This window comes from Platalea leucorodia, assembly GCF_965183815.1.
Source record: "Platalea leucorodia genome assembly, chromosome: 3".
Lineage (NCBI taxonomy): Eukaryota > Metazoa > Chordata > Aves > Pelecaniformes > Threskiornithidae > Platalea > Platalea leucorodia.
The window spans coordinates 66,392,878-66,408,862 of record NC_138825.1 but is presented as its reverse complement, the minus strand read 5'-3'; the positions used below and the strand labels follow the sequence as shown (position 1 = coordinate 66,408,862).

Sequence of the window (15,985 nt, the reverse complement as noted above, 5' to 3'; positions counted from 1 at the left end):
GGTACTTTGTGTAGTAGTGGCTCAAAATATGCTTTGTAGAACACTCAGTAGAATCTCACTGGTTTTCCTTTATAATTATAGGGCTTGCCAATAAGGGATTTTCATCAGCGTTTAAATCTCACTGAACGAGAAGGTAAGAACTTTAAATAGTAATATAAAATTATAACAAAAATGTAAGAATTATTAAAAATATAAAATGTTTGATGTCTAAACTTCTGAGCAAATCTCAAGTACATGAGGTAAAAATTCTTTGAAATACTCGCTGGGACTATATAGTTCTGAGGTTTTCAAATACAGTCCTACTGAACCATTCGTTCTCAAATAAATGTGTATCCTTATACATGTGTCTTTATGGCACAAGTATTATCTGATATTGTTGAATTTTCTGGCACTGAAGTAATGAGCATTCCAGAATGGGAAGCAAAAGCAGTGTATGGGGAAGTATCTGATAAGAAATCCCTGCAAATACCAACATCACGATGGCAACGTACTTTTAATGGAGCATAAGGAGTATTTTACATGGTCGAGTTGTTATGTGGTCTTAAGCTGTTGCTTGTTTTACTTATGCTTTATTTCCATTCTTTGGACGTATACATGCCATGTTTGAGCTGCGGTTTGCAAGACTGTAGACGTGCTCATGACTCGTAAAACAAAATAAACTATTTTAAACATGAAGCAGATAAGACAGTAAGTAAATCATGAAAACCGTAAGTCAAAATGGAATGTAGCCCTTGGTGCTAATACCTTAAAAGATGAAATCAAGATAATTAGGCTGTCAGAAAGAGAAATAGGCTGATAGAGACCTTGCCTTGTGTGCGTTCATGAAACCTTGTTTCTTATGCAAATAAACTCTATTTGGTGACACCCTACTGTAGCTCACTATTAAGAAGTGGACTCTAAATGCCAGTTACAGGCAGGATCCAGTACTTGCTGCTTATTCAAGGCTAATTTAAGGCTTCTGTTGGTTTGTGTAGTTTGTCCTGGCACAAAGAGTGGATAGAGCTTTCTTGAATCTTTTCCACTAACAACAGCGCATCTTTTTAAAATGTGTCCCGTCTTTTTAAAATGTGTCTTTCAGTGTTGTAACACTCACGAGAGCAACAAAATTAAATCTAGTTAGTACCAAGTGTGTGCTTTCCTACAAACTTGTAAGTGGTTTCACTGAAACAGACGCTGCTAATGGTGGATGTCGGAGTGCCTTGCTGAACCTGGCTTTGAAGAAATACAGCAAGGCCAGGTGCATAAGCCATTTCAGTTCTGTTTCGTAGGAAGAGGAACCTAGAAATAGCAAATAAGGCTCTAAACCTACATATTTGAAACAGGATTTTGGCCTGGATATCAGTGAGACCTGGCTTAGCACTGGTCTTAAAAGCAGTAATTTCCTCATAAATTGTATGAATTAGGCACTTATTAGTTAGATATAAAAAGCATTATCACCGATGAAAGAATTCTAGTAACCAGTGTAGATGCTCCTTAAGACTATTTAGAGTTTATTAGTTACCTCAGTTTGCATAATCTCTCGTTGGTTGTCATAACTTGATAGCCTGTAAGGACAACAAAATATGAACACTATTTTTAGTTTTATGGAAAAAATGTGAATTGTTTGCCTTTTCCCTCGTGGGTGGAGAAATAAATGTCATAATCTTGACTTTTTTTTGTGTTGTGGAATTACTGTGGAAAAAAACAGCAGCATTCATTGCTCAATTTCTTTCCCCATTTAAAACAGTTGCCTTGAAATTGTGGCTCTGCATAATTTGTGGATGGTAGTGACCTATTTAATGGGGAATATACTTTGATGCCGCCTTTATAATTCCAGTCATGTAATGATTGAAAATACTTGCATTTTCAATAGCAAAGTAATATTGTTGTTATTTTAAAATATTTCTGTGATGTGCTAGTTTCTTCAGTTTTTATTTTACATCAGACAACTTGAAACTTGAAAACCTTATTTATGTTTGTTTCCAGTTGGCAAAAATTTAAATATTCAATGTTTTGATGAAATTGAAGTCTACCATAGGGGGTTAAAAATTGAAACTTTCTGCTGACACTTGACTGCAGCAGATGATTGCAAGAGCATGTGTTTCTTATGACTCTGTTTTGTTACTTTGTTTTTCCTTTAAGTTAAATGGTATTGACTGTAAAGTAATTCTGTTGCCAACTCTGCTTTACTTTTCAGCTTCTGTCTAATGACTTACCCTCTGCTGTTCCCACATAGCTTCTTTCTGATACAGTTTTAAAGGAAAGTCTTCACTCTTCCATTGAATGCAGTAGTTGGCCAATAAACAGGCAATGCCTTAGGCAAGGGTCTGCCAAAACCAATACATAAAGCATTTGGAGATACCTTTCTCTGTATACAAACTTTCTAAAGAGATGTGGTCCATGAGAGAGAGGGAGGAAGAAAGTTTTGCGACTATCACGCTCATTATAAAGCGAGTCCTTGCACATCTGAAAATCCAACCAGTACTTCACTGTATTGTTTATTTAGATCACTATATTTCTTAGTCCTTTAAATGTCACTTTTACATATGACTTTGTAGTTTCTGCTAAAATAGTTCCCTCAGCAGATTTTGAATAGGCACAGTTGGTTACTCTCCCATCTAAATGTTACGTAGAAGCAGATGCCACATTATATATTTAAATTGAAGAACAAAGTTAACAGAGACTAACTTTGCAACTTAGATCCATCTCCTGTTTTCAATGGCAAAATGTTTTGTTTTAAATATAAACTTAATTTGTACAGTATAAGTTTAAATGATTGCTTTATACTGGCTTTGTCATTTAATTTATTGCCTCAGTGTAGAAACTATGCCTTTGGTATAAGAATGAAGATTTTTTTTTTTTTTTTTTTTTTGTTCTGTTACTGTGACTTCTCTGGGTTTTTTTGACAATTGGAAATTGGGGCAGCCTTAGGTGTGTAAAAGAGGAAGATGCTTAACAGCTAGTATTGATTGAAATGTAACAAGCACTATTTCTGCTGCAGTTAAGAAGACAGAGAAACTTACTTTGCCCTACGGACGGCCCAGAGTTCTGCAGAAGAGACATAATTACTGCCTCCTTTACCATTACCGCTATGTGAGTGGATACAGCAAGGACTACAGGATGTCTCTGTGGAGTGCGTACACTGTTAACAAAGATGTAAGTATCTGAAGACAGGTTAGAAGCAACCTTGAAAGGTAAAAAGCTTGAATGTCAGTTATTGCTGAATGCTTCTTAGATCTGCTCGTGATATTATCTCCCAGGGAACTAAGTAGAACCACATGAGATAAAAAGAGTAATTTTGTATGAGCTCTTCTTCACTTTCCTATATTAATAAGGATTGGCTTTGGCTCCTTCCTGTTTCTCGGAGTGAGCTGCAGTTTTGCCTCCAGAGTGAGCAGATCCACCAGGAAGTGATGAGCCCATTGCTGTTGATATAGAAGCCCTAGGAGTCTGCACTGGCTTACTGCTTGGCAGCGTAGGTCTGCTATAGCAGTCTGCCAGTGCTGTCTGGTCTCGGCACGGGTTTCGTGGTCTTAAAGCAGTGTTCGTAATGTGGCAGGACCCTTTTGAAAACATAATTTCTGGACTATCTTGAGCTGTTTATGCCCTGATCTGATCCTTCTCTCAAGATCATCCTGACTGGGGAAAAAAAGAGGTCAGTGGAGATAAATCTGGTCTTTGCTGTCTGGAACCCTATGCTAAGATGCACATAAAACCATAGAACTGTTTAGGTTGGAAAAGACCTTTAAGATCATCGAGGCCAACCGTTAACCGATCACTACCAAGTCCACCACTAAACCATGTCCCTAAGCACTGCGTCTACATGTCTTTTAAATACCTCCAGGGATGGGGGCTCAACCATTTCCCTGGGCAGCCTGTTCCAATGCCTGACTACCCTTTTGGTGAAGTTTTTCCTAATATCCGACCTAAACCTCCCCTGGCACAACTTGAGGCCGTTTCCTCTTGTCCTATCACTTGTTACTTGGGAGAAGAGACCGACCCCCACCTCACTACAACCTCGTTTCAGGTAGTTGTAGAGAGCAGTAAGGTCTCCCCTCAGCCTCCTTTTCTCCAGGCTAAACAACCCCAGCTCCCTCAGCCGCTCCTCATAAGACTTGTGCTCCAGACCCTTCACCAACTTCGTTGCCCTTCTCTGGACACGCTCCAGCACCTTGATGTCCTTCTTGTAGTGAGGTGCCTAAAACTGAACACAGTATTCGAGGTGCGGCCTCACCAGTGCCGAGTACAGGGGGAGGATCACTTCCCTGGTCCTGCTGGCCACACTATTTCTGATATAAGCCAGGATGTTCATGCAGAGCACTGATGTTGTGAATCGAAGTTTTTTCAAGTTGGCCTTTCCCATTCAGAGAAAATTTAGAAGCCACATCATGCTTAAAAGGAATTAGGACAGTAGAGGTTGCTTTTTAGTTTGATTATCTGGGAATCATAGGTTTTAGATAATGACTGTTATAAGTAAATTTAACTAAACTCTGGCAAGGTTTGCTTGATCCTAAATATTTTGAGGTTAGTGGCATGAAGCGACCAGTTACAAGTGGCCCAGTGGAGAGAGACAGCTAACAACACATCTGGCTGCCTCTGATTCCTAGCCTGAATGAACAAGTACATTTACAGTAGATCAGGTTATCTTTAATGGGCACCTCTAGGTTTTGTTTTGGAAGAAGTTATTCTCAACTCAACTAAAATGCTGCAGTTCTGTTTGCTTTATTTCCAAAATATATGAAATGGATGGGAGGGCTTGTTTTCCACTGACAGAAGAGGAACAATTCTTGCATCTTAGTTAAGTCCTTTCATACCATTAAAGGCAGTTGCAGATAGAGCTCTGCAGTCCCCGACACTGAGAGAGTTATTGTAAGTCAGCTCTCCATTTTAACAATGATACTTTCTTCTTGTTCAATAGGACAAGTGGATTTCTGCTACAGAAGATACCTCCAGCTGTTTACACAAGGATGTTCGTATTTCTTTTAATCATAACCAGACGTGTTTGTTTTACAACAATCATCCTCGCCTAACTTATGGATTCCTTTCTCCTCCAAGTAAGTACATTGCTTTCATTGTATAGTATATCCAATTTAAATAATTTTTAATGTAGTAGGTGTAGTCTTTTATAGATGTGCCTGATAGCTGAGTATAAAGCAGTAGTTGCTGAATTGTTGCAGTTCACTTCAGCATATGAGAAAGAAAAACATTTTAGGCACTTCAGCAGTTGGTGCTTTGTCCAAGGTCACTTAGTACTTCCCAAAAGCTTTGGAACTTGTCAGATTTCTAAAGTGGCATCTCATAGAAGAAACTGGAAGGAACATGTAAACCTTGAGTCAAGTCTGGCAAGCTAGTAAATGACAAATTCACTTTGTATGGCAGGTGTTAGTTGGAACTATGCAAAGTAAAACTGGATTTTTGATAAAAATAAATTGATAAAAGGATGTATCGTTAAGCAAAAAAACTGCCTTGGTAAGTTTATTTTCTGTTTGAAATATACATACACATATGTATGCCATATGTGGTCTTTAGTAAAGCAGTTCAGCATTGGTCTGAATAATGTAACTCTTTCTCAAACATATTACAAAATACTTAACTGTTTACAAGTGGTTCAATTGTTTGTGAACTGTTGCTGACCTGATTTGAAAGCATTTTACATTGACTTTACTGCATAAAGTACTGAGTAATAGGTTATGTAAACATCCACATTAAGTGTAATTTGCAAAGTTCCAATAGAGCTCCTATTTTTGTGCCTAGATTCTGCAGTCAGAACAAGTTGGTCTGACAGTCATGAAGTGAATTTTATTCCTTTCCCCACAATTTAAAAGTCTGTTCTGATATTTTTAAATCTCACGAGAATTTGTCCACTGTATATCTGACAAGTGCAATTGCTGCTGCTGCTAAGATTACTTATTTTGGATGGGATCTAGCATGTACTGAAGTTGGCACTTAGACTCACATCAGCTTTGGAAACTGAAGTTAAGTCAGCTCCACCGTAACGTTATTACACCGATCTTTAAAAGCATGAAAATGTAAGTTTAAAGTAACAAATCCAAGTAATGAATTGCTTTTTTGTTTTAGATTTTATGACAGATGCAAAGAAACCTCATTATGATGCCTTGCTTACAAGCAACATTGTGCCAATGTATCCTGCATTTAAAGGTATTTTATTTGTGTGCATGTTTTGCGTGCACAGTTGAATATAGGACAGACTGCTGATTTTTTTGCTTGCTTCCAAACCATGCAAATGATCCTTGGTTCAGCTGCCTCTGTAGAATAAGACCTCCCCAGACTGTGGGCTTCTTACCTCAATGAAAAGTTCCTTGAAGTAGGATTACTACTCTTGTGAAAAAGGCCCACCATTGTGAGTTTATGATTCCTAATCTGGCTCATTACATGGGAGCAGAGTATAAGTGTCTCCATTTAATGTCTGACATTTTTGTTTGCATTTTCCTACCTACCTAAACGGAGTTTTATACTGAATATCTTCTAGAGAACCTAGAATTCTAGAATTATGTGAGTTAAATTAATTTCTGGTTTAGGAACGTCTCCTAAATCCAGATTAGCTTCCAGGCAGGAATCTAGGGTCTCAGTCACTAAGGAAACGGGAAAATAATCATGTTTCTGGTAGATAAGATATGAAGACCTGGGCTTTCCTGGGTAAGAGAGAACATGAGATGGTTGGCTGAGGGAGATTAAGGGAAGATATTCCTGGTGAAAAAGAAGGATAACTATGGCACTTCCTCTGGCCAAAAGAGATGTCCTGTTTTGTAATGGAATAGTAGTCAACTCTTAACTGTATATTAAAAATATCGTATCTGTAAGGACATGTGTCAGGTACATCTAAACTGAAGGACTTAAAGATACTTTCCCAGCTCATAGGTGTGGGTGTGCAAGCTAGACAGGTCAACTTGATAGTGGGGCAAGACACAGGCAGGCATGGTCTTCTCTTACCTTCCCTCCCCTAGTCTCTCCATGATTTGGTTTCCAAGGAACGAAACCCAAGGCCACAAGGGAGCAGCATCACTGTGCCTCAGTCAGGTTTGTGGTTAGCGTGACTGTGAAACCACAATGCCAGGAGACACTGCAGTGCATGCTACTGCTCAGTTAGATGCAGCCTTTGAAAACGGTAAACACCTGTATAATTTATTATTTTCCTAGCTTATCATGTCTGTTTATACTCCACTGAAAACTCTGCAGAGTTGTATTAACAGCTTCTACCTTGGAGACTATGTTTCTCACTTCCATTACTGTGTTTCAGTGTTATGGAACTACTTCCATCAGTCCCTGCTACCTGAATATGCTGCAGCCAGGAACGGTGTCAATGTAGTCAGTGGTCCTGTGTTTGATTATGACTCTGATGGGCTCTACGATACCCCAGAAAAGGTGAAAAGGTGGGAACCTTTCACATTCTAACCCGTTGTTTCTTTCCTCCATTAGTGGTCAAAAAGTAATTATGATCCTTGTTACCAAGGAAAGCGTCTTGTGGAGATGGGCCCTTGGCAGATTATGTCAGTTCAGAGACAGTCAAATGGCCCTAAGCAGATACAGAAGTGTGAAGCAAAGAAATAAGCAACAAGCATAAAGAGAAAAGACACCCTCAAAATGTGTCAACCTAAAACTTGAAGGTGAAGTGTAAGAGAAGCTGTTGCATGTGGAAGAATATCCGACAGCCTGAAATCTTATGACATTGCCTCTAGGAGTGAGCGAGGCAGGGGCTTATCCCTGGTGTTATGGTTGATGCTTCCTGAGCTGGCAGTGTTTCACTACGAAGTTTTGAGTACAAATATACTAGTTAGCAAAATTGGTTCAAGCCAGCAGGCAGATGGCTTTCTGGGCTCAGGCTGAACTCTCCATCTATTCTGGATTCTTACACATTTTAATGATAAATCAGTTTGTTGTTGTTATACCTTATCGACTTGTTGCTTAGATCAGCCTACAAGCCAAACTTGATTTGCAAAATAATAATCTGGAATTTCCTTCCAGGCCTAAGCTTTCTTTGGGCTAAACAAGTGGATTGCTCCAGAATATAGCCGTTTGCTGTCGTTTGTTCTTTGTGCAGGTATGACTTGGTGGATTAACAGAAAGATCTTTTGTGTTTCAGACACCCCAGTAATTCAGAAGTTCCAGTTCCAACTCACTTCTTCATTGTGCTGACTAGTTGTAAAAATACGTCTGAAACTCCTCTGGAGTGTGAAGGGTCTCTAGATGCCTTGTCTTTCATTGTACCTCACAGAGAAGACAACAGCGAAAGCTGTGCAGTAAGTAGTCTATTCAGTCTCCATAAACATCTGAAGTCAGGCTTGAGCTTGTTTTGCTTGGGTATCGGTGATTAACTAGTTAAAGACTGTAAAAACAGTACAGTCTATCATGATCATCTTGAGAGAGGAGGCAACATTTTCGTAAACAGAACTATGTTAAAGTCTGTATATGTCCTCAAATGTGAAATTAGAAGTTCCCTGTTCAAAGAGCAAAACTTATAGCTAGCAGGGTAGAGTCGGGTATGTTGAGACCATCAATGTGATACATACCTAGGTTTCTGTAGCGCAAATATCCAGTCAATAGCTGAGAAGCATTAAGAGCTTCTAGGAGAAGATGAGTCATCCACAATGAAAGGTCAGGGCTAGGCCAAATGCATACCCAAAAGGAGAAGGCACGGATGTTCCTGAAGAGCACTGGTTGCCTCTAGTTCAGGTGCCTTGGCATCGTGATGGGAACGCACATAGCTGCACTCCATATAAACCAGAACAAAGCATGGAAAGTGTGCAGACCTATCCTACAGTGAAGAATTGCTGTGAATTGCAGTGAAGAAGTCACGGCCCAAGTCAGGCACAACTCTCAGAAACAGTTTTACCATAGAGATAGATGGTGGATAGATGCTGGACCTCGCCTGCCATTCCCCATTAGCACCAACTTCCACTGGTGCAGCTACAAATTCTGTATACTTGAGGAAGTAACAGCAAGTACAAAATTCAGGCAAACTTATAACTATAATCCAGTGCTCTCCGGTTTTTTGTTAGATGTTTGCCAACAGTTACTGCTTTCTGTCTTTATAAAACATCAAAATGTCTTTTGCTAATTAATTAAGTGTATGTCAGAAAAAAAGATGTTCTACAAACTCTTTTTTCCCTTCCTTTGTCCCAATAGGATGGCAAGTCTGAGTCCCTGTGGGTTGAAGAGAGAATGAAGTTTCATACAGCTCGGATCAGAGATATAGAATTACTTACTGGACTCAGCTTCTATCAAGACAGAAAACAGCCAGTATCTGAGATTTTACAGTTAAAAACATATTTACCAACTTTTGGAGTGGTCTGATTTTTCCTATGGAATGTTGTTGTCCATTTCACAACTCATTTGTAAATAGACTGTTTTTAATTAATGAAAACATTTTTTTTAAATAAGCTGGAACATTTATTGAGAACTCTTGACCAAAATGCCAGTAGGGAGGAGAGTGGGTGCCATATTTGTATCTCAGGGACTCCTGATGGACTATGTATATAACACAGGATGGCAGCTCCTATCATTCCCACTTGAATGTGGTAGAACCATGTGCATTATTAAATGCTAACAGCCTTTGATCGTTATAGTCCGAGACACGAACAAAAATGTTATCTTTTATATGCACTGGAGAGGGAGAAGTTTATAAAGCATGGGTTATGATCAAGATTCTACTTTAAAAATATAGGTAATTACCAAATACAGTTCTGGGAAATAACTGCATTCTTGGTGACCATTGAAATCTGAACAACGGCACCTCTCACTCCAGTTTTCCTTGAAGCATGAATTACATTCTGAGCTTTGGGTCTTGTAAAATAATGCAGCGTTATGGTGCAAGAAGCATACTGAGGTTAGTAAAACTGGTAACTGAACCATCTCTAACACGGAAAAGATGCCTGGCTAGAGGAGTTCTGTTAGCTGGGCAGCCTTGGTATGTTGCTGCCCTCTGGTGTCTCCAACGCTGAAGGAGAATTTGATGCATAATTTGCATGTTGTATATGCATCCTCAGGATGAGCAGGTATAGGATGCATCAAGTCACCTACAAGTCTGAAGAAATTAATTCAGGAAGATCTCTGAGCTCCCAGAAATAATTATCTTACTTCAAATTAAACTTAGGTTTGATGAAAAGATTTTGCTTTCTTGAAGGAAAGACATCTCTCTCAATTTGGTGCATGATTTTGTCAGCTGTGGTTTTGAAATCCCATTTTTGTCAAGAAAAGGTAATTTTGCACTAAGCTTGTTGCCTTAGCTAGAATGGGTAAGATGATCTTCTCTAATGGCACATCTCGCCACTACAGCAAGTGCCCACAGGCCATTCAGTTGTCCGTTCGCAGCAAACGACCAGATCCTAGCTGCATTTGTAGCTCTTCTTAGTGCTACATCATCCAAATTCCAGCTCACATAAGTTACCCATCTTGAGTGCAGACACTGCCAGATGCAAATTCTGAAGAAGCACGTAATGAGCGTTCTTGGAAGCTTTCAGGCTACACAAATGGCTGCTACAGGCACTCAGGAGTGCAGGATCTCCCTCCTTTTCCTGTGCACATGCTATCACCTTTGTAATTCTCCCACTCTCTCTAAAGCTGATGAGCCAAAATCGGCTCTGTTATGTATAAAGTTTGGCATACTCAATTACACATTTATGTTCTTCTCATTTAAAAAGAAGAGAATAGATCACGCACAAGTGTGTTAGAGGAATGAAGAGCCTGTGACTGAGCTGTTTTACCTTACAGCTTGGTCAGGGGATGTTGGAGGCTGGAGTCAAAGCCTGCTGAAGTCAGTGGAAGCTTTTCCATTAACTTCAGTTTGAGCGGGCTGAAACCCGGGACCATTTTGTCTTTTAACCAAATGTATTTTCTTGATCTTTTGTTACAAGCATGATTTTTTTCCTAAAGTAGTTTCACTGTGTGAAATTTAAATGTGTTGTAGCAACCTCACATTATGATATGACTGTGACAGCATTATTCAGTGTAACTGCTTTGTAACATTGCCTGTGACCAATAAAAACATCAGAAGTATGCTGTTTGTGACCCTTTTCGTACCAAATGCTACTGGCCAGTTAAACACTGGTGCAGATATAGAGCACTATTTCACATTTTTTTGGGGGGTAGGGAAGGGGCTGCTTCAATCCCTGCTCTTTTAGCTGAAGATAACTTCTCCTCCAACTGGAACGTTGAAGTTGCATTCGTTATTGGAAGGGGAAGGTAGGAAGAAAGATGGTCAAGATGTTCTTAAATTTTTTTAGAACTGGTACTGTCTTCTGAATGCAAATGACAGAGATGTTAATGTCTTCAGAAGGTGAAGTAAGGCCAGTTTCAGTTAAGAGGCAGGGCTAGCCTAGCTCCTGACTAAAGATGGAACAGGATATGCTATTATGGTCGTGAAGAGATGGTGGTGGCTGAGAGGGGTTTGGGATGTGGCTTTGCCAAAAATTGAGAAGTCAACTTGACAAGGAAGAGAGCTATCCTGATTTAATATTAAGTGTAAATAGTTTTGCTTCTTTTATTTCTTCGTCTTTGCTTTTTAGAAACATTTGTAATGGTGCTGTCAGAGCATTGTTAATAAATGCTGGTGCCAGTCGTGGTATCCAGTGGCTGGTGATACCCCAGGACGGCTGATACTGGGTTGAGTTTTTGAAGCCTGATGGGCCCCAAGGAGCATGCTACAGCCAACATCAAACTTGTAATTCTGCAAAAACCCTACAGCTTTGTCTGGATGTAAAATATTTTCTGTTTCAGCTGATGTACGGTCTCAGAGCTCCACCGAGCGTCCTCAGTAAGTGAAGCTGGAAGGTGTCACAGCAACACTGTCATGACATGACTGTCAGCATTATTCAATGTAACTGCTTCTTAATGTCGGCCGCTGTGTAGTCTGGCCTTCTTGAAGGTAAAAAAAGACAGTGGAGGGGCAGACTGAAGGTCACCGGTCTGGATGTGGCATAGCAGTGCCTTGTGCCACCAGGCATTCTCAGGGAAGGCACCAGGAGCCGCTGTAGGCTGCAGTTGGTGCCCACCGATACAGGGAAGGTGCTGACCAGTCTCCATCTCCGAAGCCGTGCTGTTTGCTTAGGGTAAGGAAAGGACGGCTGAGGAAGGGAGTGGTAGCAGCCTTCGCAGATGTTAAAGATGGTTCCAGGGTGGACAGAGCTGATCTAGTCCTTGTGACTGTGATGGTCAGGAAGAAAGGAAAAAGGGCCTGAAGGGCAACAGGGGACATCTGGTTTAGGCATGAGCCGTCTCAGTGTGGGATGAGCTAAGCAATGGGGTGGGCTGGCTACTTAAGGAATGAAATGGGTTGTGAAATGATTTTGGGCAGGCAAACCTTAACGTACCTGAGAAGCTGATGGCTCTTAGATGGTGAGGCAGGAATAAGCAGTAGGGCAGAAGACATCTGAGGATGGTTTTCCTGCTGAAAACATGCATGTGGAGTTGTGCCTTCAGAGGGATTCAGGTGGTATGGATTTATATTGCTGTCTGCTTCCCCTCTCAATAACTGCAAGGTAATTCACTTAACTAATGTGTTACGTGTTTCCTGCTCTTATTTACCTTGGGATCCGCCGCACTTCAAAAAGAAAATGAAGCAACATCTAACTGCCTGTATTTGAGACGGGCCTGTTCTGGCAAATCTGTCCTTGACACGTCCAGCATCTGCTCAGCCGCTGTGTCCAGCCCAGTGCACAACAGCCATCCGCTAGCAGCACCTGCCAGAGGCTGCCCTGTCATCCGGCGAGTGGGTGGCCTGGGCTCCTGCCTTTCCTTGGTCTGAGGAGAGTCAAAGTACAAAATTATCCCTTTAAACACAAGGTTATAAACCAGGCTCGGCAAGTTGGGAGGAGCTACCCCTGTGCTGCATGGGAGGGCACCCGCTTTTCCAGGAAAATTAGATTCATGGGGACCAGAAGGCAGAAAAGAATATAAAAGAAAGCCTAAATCTGTGGCTCCGTGGTCAGGGCACACAGTTGGGAGGAAAGATCCCATTTCTGACCTCCCTTCTTCCAAGATCTGCCGCAAAGCTTAAGCCTGTTGCTGAGGAGGCACCAGTGCCAGGACCAGCTGTCCTTCGTACCGCTCTGGAGCAGATGCTCCGGGGTGGCAGCACTGTGAGGGACCTCTCCTACGGCAGGGTCACACTCTGTACCTACAGCAGCACCACTAACGAGGTCAGGAAACCATCCCAGGCTCAGAGCGAGGGCTGTACTCGGCTCTTTTACTGCCATGCTGCGGTAAACTGTTTTTACCCTTCTGAGGAGTTCAGGGACAGAGTTAGTGTGCGCCCAGCAACTTACTAAAGTTGAAGTTTCCAAATATTTTTGTTTGGGTACCACCATTGCCAGTGGCAGCAGCAGCAGCAACATCTGCTTACCCTGGTACACCCTGTGGCAACGTCTGGGAGGTGCTGGAGCATCACACTGAGGCGGCTTGTGTACCACGAGCGGTACGTCTGCCATAGTTCGGGAACCTCTCTGTTACAGGAAACCAGTCCAGGTTTGGCATCCTGTGACTCAGACTCCCTTGGAAAGGAGTCCGAGTCCCTCACTGAACCGCTGTGAGTCACCACACCGGCCTCGAGCCTCAGGAAAGGCTGCTATGGAGACCACGGACAAACTTGCAATAATTATGGAAGCCTGGCAACAGATTTTAGAGGATGCCATTGCAAATTATCGTATTCCTCCTCAGCCGCAACATGTGTTAAATTTGTGTTGCCCTTTATTGCAGGTTTAGTCCTTTCTATTTTTAGTTTCTCTGCTGAAATAAAATGAATACAGAGGGATGGAAAAATTTTAAGTCACCCCAAAGCTCCTGACCAATCTCACTCTGATTAGAAGAGAGTGGAAGTGCCCTTTGGTCGTGTCCATAAGGCACATATGCATGGCTGAAAATCAGTCTAGATGATATGAGACCCTGCGTTCACGGCACTCTGGCAAAACTGCGCTTCAGCACCAGCCTCTGCCTGGGGCTTGAAAGAAAATTTGTTTATGTCTCTTTGTATCTCTCTGTGCTGGAGGCCTTACCTTTGCCAGCCTGCATCTGTGCCGGAGCCTTGCATTTCTGGGTGGCAGGAAGAGCACCGCTTGAGGGCGATGAATTCGCTTTTAAATCTTGTACCTGCTGGCTGCATACGATGGCAGAGTCCACTACAAAATTTTAATTATACTCCTGTTACAGTGCTGTAACTAGGTTTAAAACCGTACCTAGCCTCTTTACACTGGAGAAAGGAATGAGGAACACTTGGTTCTGCTGTTCAAAATGAATTGTTTAGGGAGGTCCAAAGTTTGATAACCACGTATGGATACATTCTACTTCGAACAAATAGTGAATGCAGCTGCATTTGCTGGTGATATCTGGCCCTCTTCTGGTCTGATCTGAGATAACCGGGAAAAGATCTGTTTTGCTCAGTGTACGTTTTCTAAGGAAACATGGCCCCGGGACAGTAGAAATCCAGGCAAGCCACCTGGAAAAGCATGGGCTTTCTTAAGGTTTTTATGAAATACTTCACATTCTTGTAATTAGCTAACACTCCTACTACAATTTTCAGAGATGAGAGCACTGGGAAGACTGAATTACTGGGGTCCAAAGAATCGAAAAAGCTTTAGTGGAAGAGGATTATGCTAGACAGAGGAAGTTTTTTTCGTTTAAATTATTGTATATCCTGTGTATCAGACATACCAGTGGGACTAATTACACTGCAGATGTTAACACTTTTCTTTCCTTGTACAAATGAGCTCAAATCACATAAAATGTGCATTGCTAACTCCCACTGCTGGCTTTAATAGAGCAGAAATGCGGTGTGACTCTGTATCAACTGCTCCGTCACTGGGGGGGAATGACTGTTCGTGGGTTATCTTACAGAAATGGATGTCATCTTGGAGCTTATGTAATACAAACCAGGTTGTCCATAGCTTTCTGCAAAAAAAGAAAAAGCAAAAAAAGCAAAAGTGTGAGCCCAGACCCCTTGCCCCCATATACTGCAAGATCAGAACGCATTGCAGCCAAAACAGCCTGATTCAAACAGGAGAGGTGGGGTGGTGTTATGACAACGACCGCTCGTGACTTCAGAGGAAAGTCAGCTAGTGGATTCTGGGTGGTAAGGACTGCATTTTTATTAGGTCAACAAATTTGGCTGCAGGTCTCAAGTTCCAGAGGACAGGACTTGGACTGATATGCTGTTCACATGGAGGAGAGAAGAGTTTTCATTTGATTGGACACTTCTCAGTATGTGCAAAGGGCAAAGCAAACAAACTTGGAAAGATCAGAAAACACCTTGAGGAAGAAGGCACCAATTTTTAGACATAGCCACTAGCTGGCTCCGAGTCCTTATCAGGAGTCAGAATGACTTGCAGACCCCACAGCTTTGTCGTCTGAGGGCATAGATAGCTGTAGCTCTGGGAAAATGGTTGGTGACAGCTGTTCAAATTCAGCACTTTTGATGGAAGTTGCATTCATGTAGCTTCTTGACATGTAGCTCCTTGAAGTGTGGAGATTCCTGCAGCATCCAGAATGAATCCTTCACAGTGACAATTTGCCAAAGCATCATCTATGCCAGAATAAAGCTTATGACAGATGGACATTTTTGGCATCAAAGACATGATGGTGAACCCAAACTATTATGAGGAAAACACCTACCTACAAGAAAAAGCCACGTGGAGCTTAATATCAGAGTCCACAAAAATCACAGAGCTGTAGATATTTCAGTAAGAGTGCAACTGTTCCATTACTGCAAGGGCATCAAAAGAGGAGCTGTGCTTTGGGAATTGGAGGGAATGGATCTATTAGTTGAGAACAATCACACAACTGTTTAAAATAGAAAAAACAATTAACCAGAAGCCTGTTTTGGAGCAAAGGACTTGGATAAATAGGTAAAAAGGAAATATTTCCCACTATTAATAAGAAGATAAATTTTGAGGACTTGGTAGATGGCAAACATCTTCCTAAAGCCCCATCTTTAAAAACAGAACATACCTTGATTTTAGCCCTCTCTTTGGAAGATGGTCTTCTCAGACAAGTAATATGT

At 41.4% G+C, this 15,985-nt stretch overlaps 1 protein-coding gene across 6 annotated transcripts in view; it reads left to right on the top strand.

Moving 5' to 3' along the window:
• LOC309587957 (ectonucleotide pyrophosphatase/phosphodiesterase family member 1-like) overlaps window positions 1-10,971 on the top strand; it is a 60,235-nt gene extending 49,264 nt beyond the window's left edge. For 2 of the 6 annotated variants that reach the window (XM_082306603.1, XM_082306606.1), the window contains 7 exons: window positions 82-133; window positions 2,981-3,135; window positions 4,898-5,033; window positions 6,058-6,138; window positions 7,238-7,370; window positions 8,081-8,237; window positions 9,124-10,970. In XM_082306603.1, the coding sequence (XP_082162729.1) occupies window positions 82-133; window positions 2,981-3,135; window positions 4,898-5,033; window positions 6,058-6,138; window positions 7,238-7,370; window positions 8,081-8,237; window positions 9,124-9,291 (882 nt within the window). In that variant the 3' untranslated portion in view covers window positions 9,292-10,970. Of the gene's footprint in view, window positions 1-81; window positions 134-2,980; window positions 3,136-4,897; window positions 5,034-6,057; window positions 6,139-7,237; window positions 7,371-8,080; window positions 8,238-9,123 lie in introns of all 6 variants that reach the window. The other 4 variants (XM_082306602.1, XM_082306601.1, XM_082306605.1 and 1 more) reach the window with 3 other exon arrangements.
• The last annotated feature ends 5,014 nt before the right edge of the window (window positions 10,972-15,985 follow it).